This window comes from Elephantulus edwardii, unplaced genomic scaffold (genome assembly GCF_000299155.1).
Source record: "Elephantulus edwardii isolate Elephantulus edwardi_28Jun2011 unplaced genomic scaffold, EleEdw1.0 scaffold00348, whole genome shotgun sequence".
Taxonomy (NCBI): domain Eukaryota; kingdom Metazoa; phylum Chordata; class Mammalia; order Macroscelidea; family Macroscelididae; genus Elephantulus; species Elephantulus edwardii.
This window is the reverse complement of record NW_006400098.1, coordinates 1,564,846-1,565,522: the sequence shown is the minus strand read 5'-3', so window position 1 is coordinate 1,565,522 and position 677 is coordinate 1,564,846. Positions and strand designations below refer to the sequence as shown.

The 677-nt window shown below is 59.2% G+C and overlaps 1 protein-coding gene across 3 annotated transcripts in view; it reads left to right on the top strand.

Moving 5' to 3' along the window:
• TNNT1 (troponin T type 1 (skeletal, slow)) overlaps positions 1–433 on the top strand; it is a 13,811-nt gene extending 13,378 nt beyond the window's left edge. For all 3 annotated transcript variants that reach the window (XM_006901831.1, XM_006901829.1, XM_006901830.1), the window contains one exon: positions 388–433. In XM_006901831.1, coding sequence (XP_006901893.1) covers positions 388–433 — 46 coding nt within the window. The remainder of the gene's footprint in view (positions 1–387) is intronic.
• The last annotated feature ends 244 nt before the right edge of the window (positions 434–677 follow it).

The window sequence follows — 677 nt, the reverse complement described above, 5'->3', positions numbered from 1 at the left end:
CCTTCCTCCCTCCCTTCCTTCCTCCCTTCTTTCCTTTCTTCCTATGTCTCCCTGTAATTCAGTCCTCAGTCTCTCTCACCCCGACTTCCCAGCCCTTCTCTTGTATTTGCTCACCTTCAGCACACCTCCTGCTTCCCTGTTCCTTGAACTCATAAACATTCCTCCACACCCTGCGCACCCCATCCACACAAATGTCAATGAGGTCCTTAAACATCGACCTCGTCACCCCCACCTCTGTGACCCAGAGAAGAGGACAGGTGAAGGCATCTGCCTACCATGTGCTCAGGGTCCCTGGGGGATGGACCCTTCCCACTGAGGACCCGGGGCTCCCCTGCGAGAAATAGGCAGGGTCCTCCTTTGTTCCTGAAACACTTTCTTCTCCAACAGCCGGAAGGGGGCCGGGAAGGGCCGCCTGGGAGGCCGCTGGAAGTGAGGCGGTGTCGGAGGGTGGCCCCCTGGGCACCCTGGGAGCATCCTGACCTGGGCATCCGGGGATCACCCTGCTGTCCCGTGTAGCTCAGAATAAACGCTCCCCCTGCGGGCCCCGGCGCTGTTCTCTGGTGTTTTACTCACAGGAGCTTCGGCTCAGAGTGGCTGCTGTTAGTGTTTGCTGTGCAGTGGCTACCACATGGGGGTGACCCGTGGACATCACGGGAAGTTGTGCCCAGCCCTGTGCT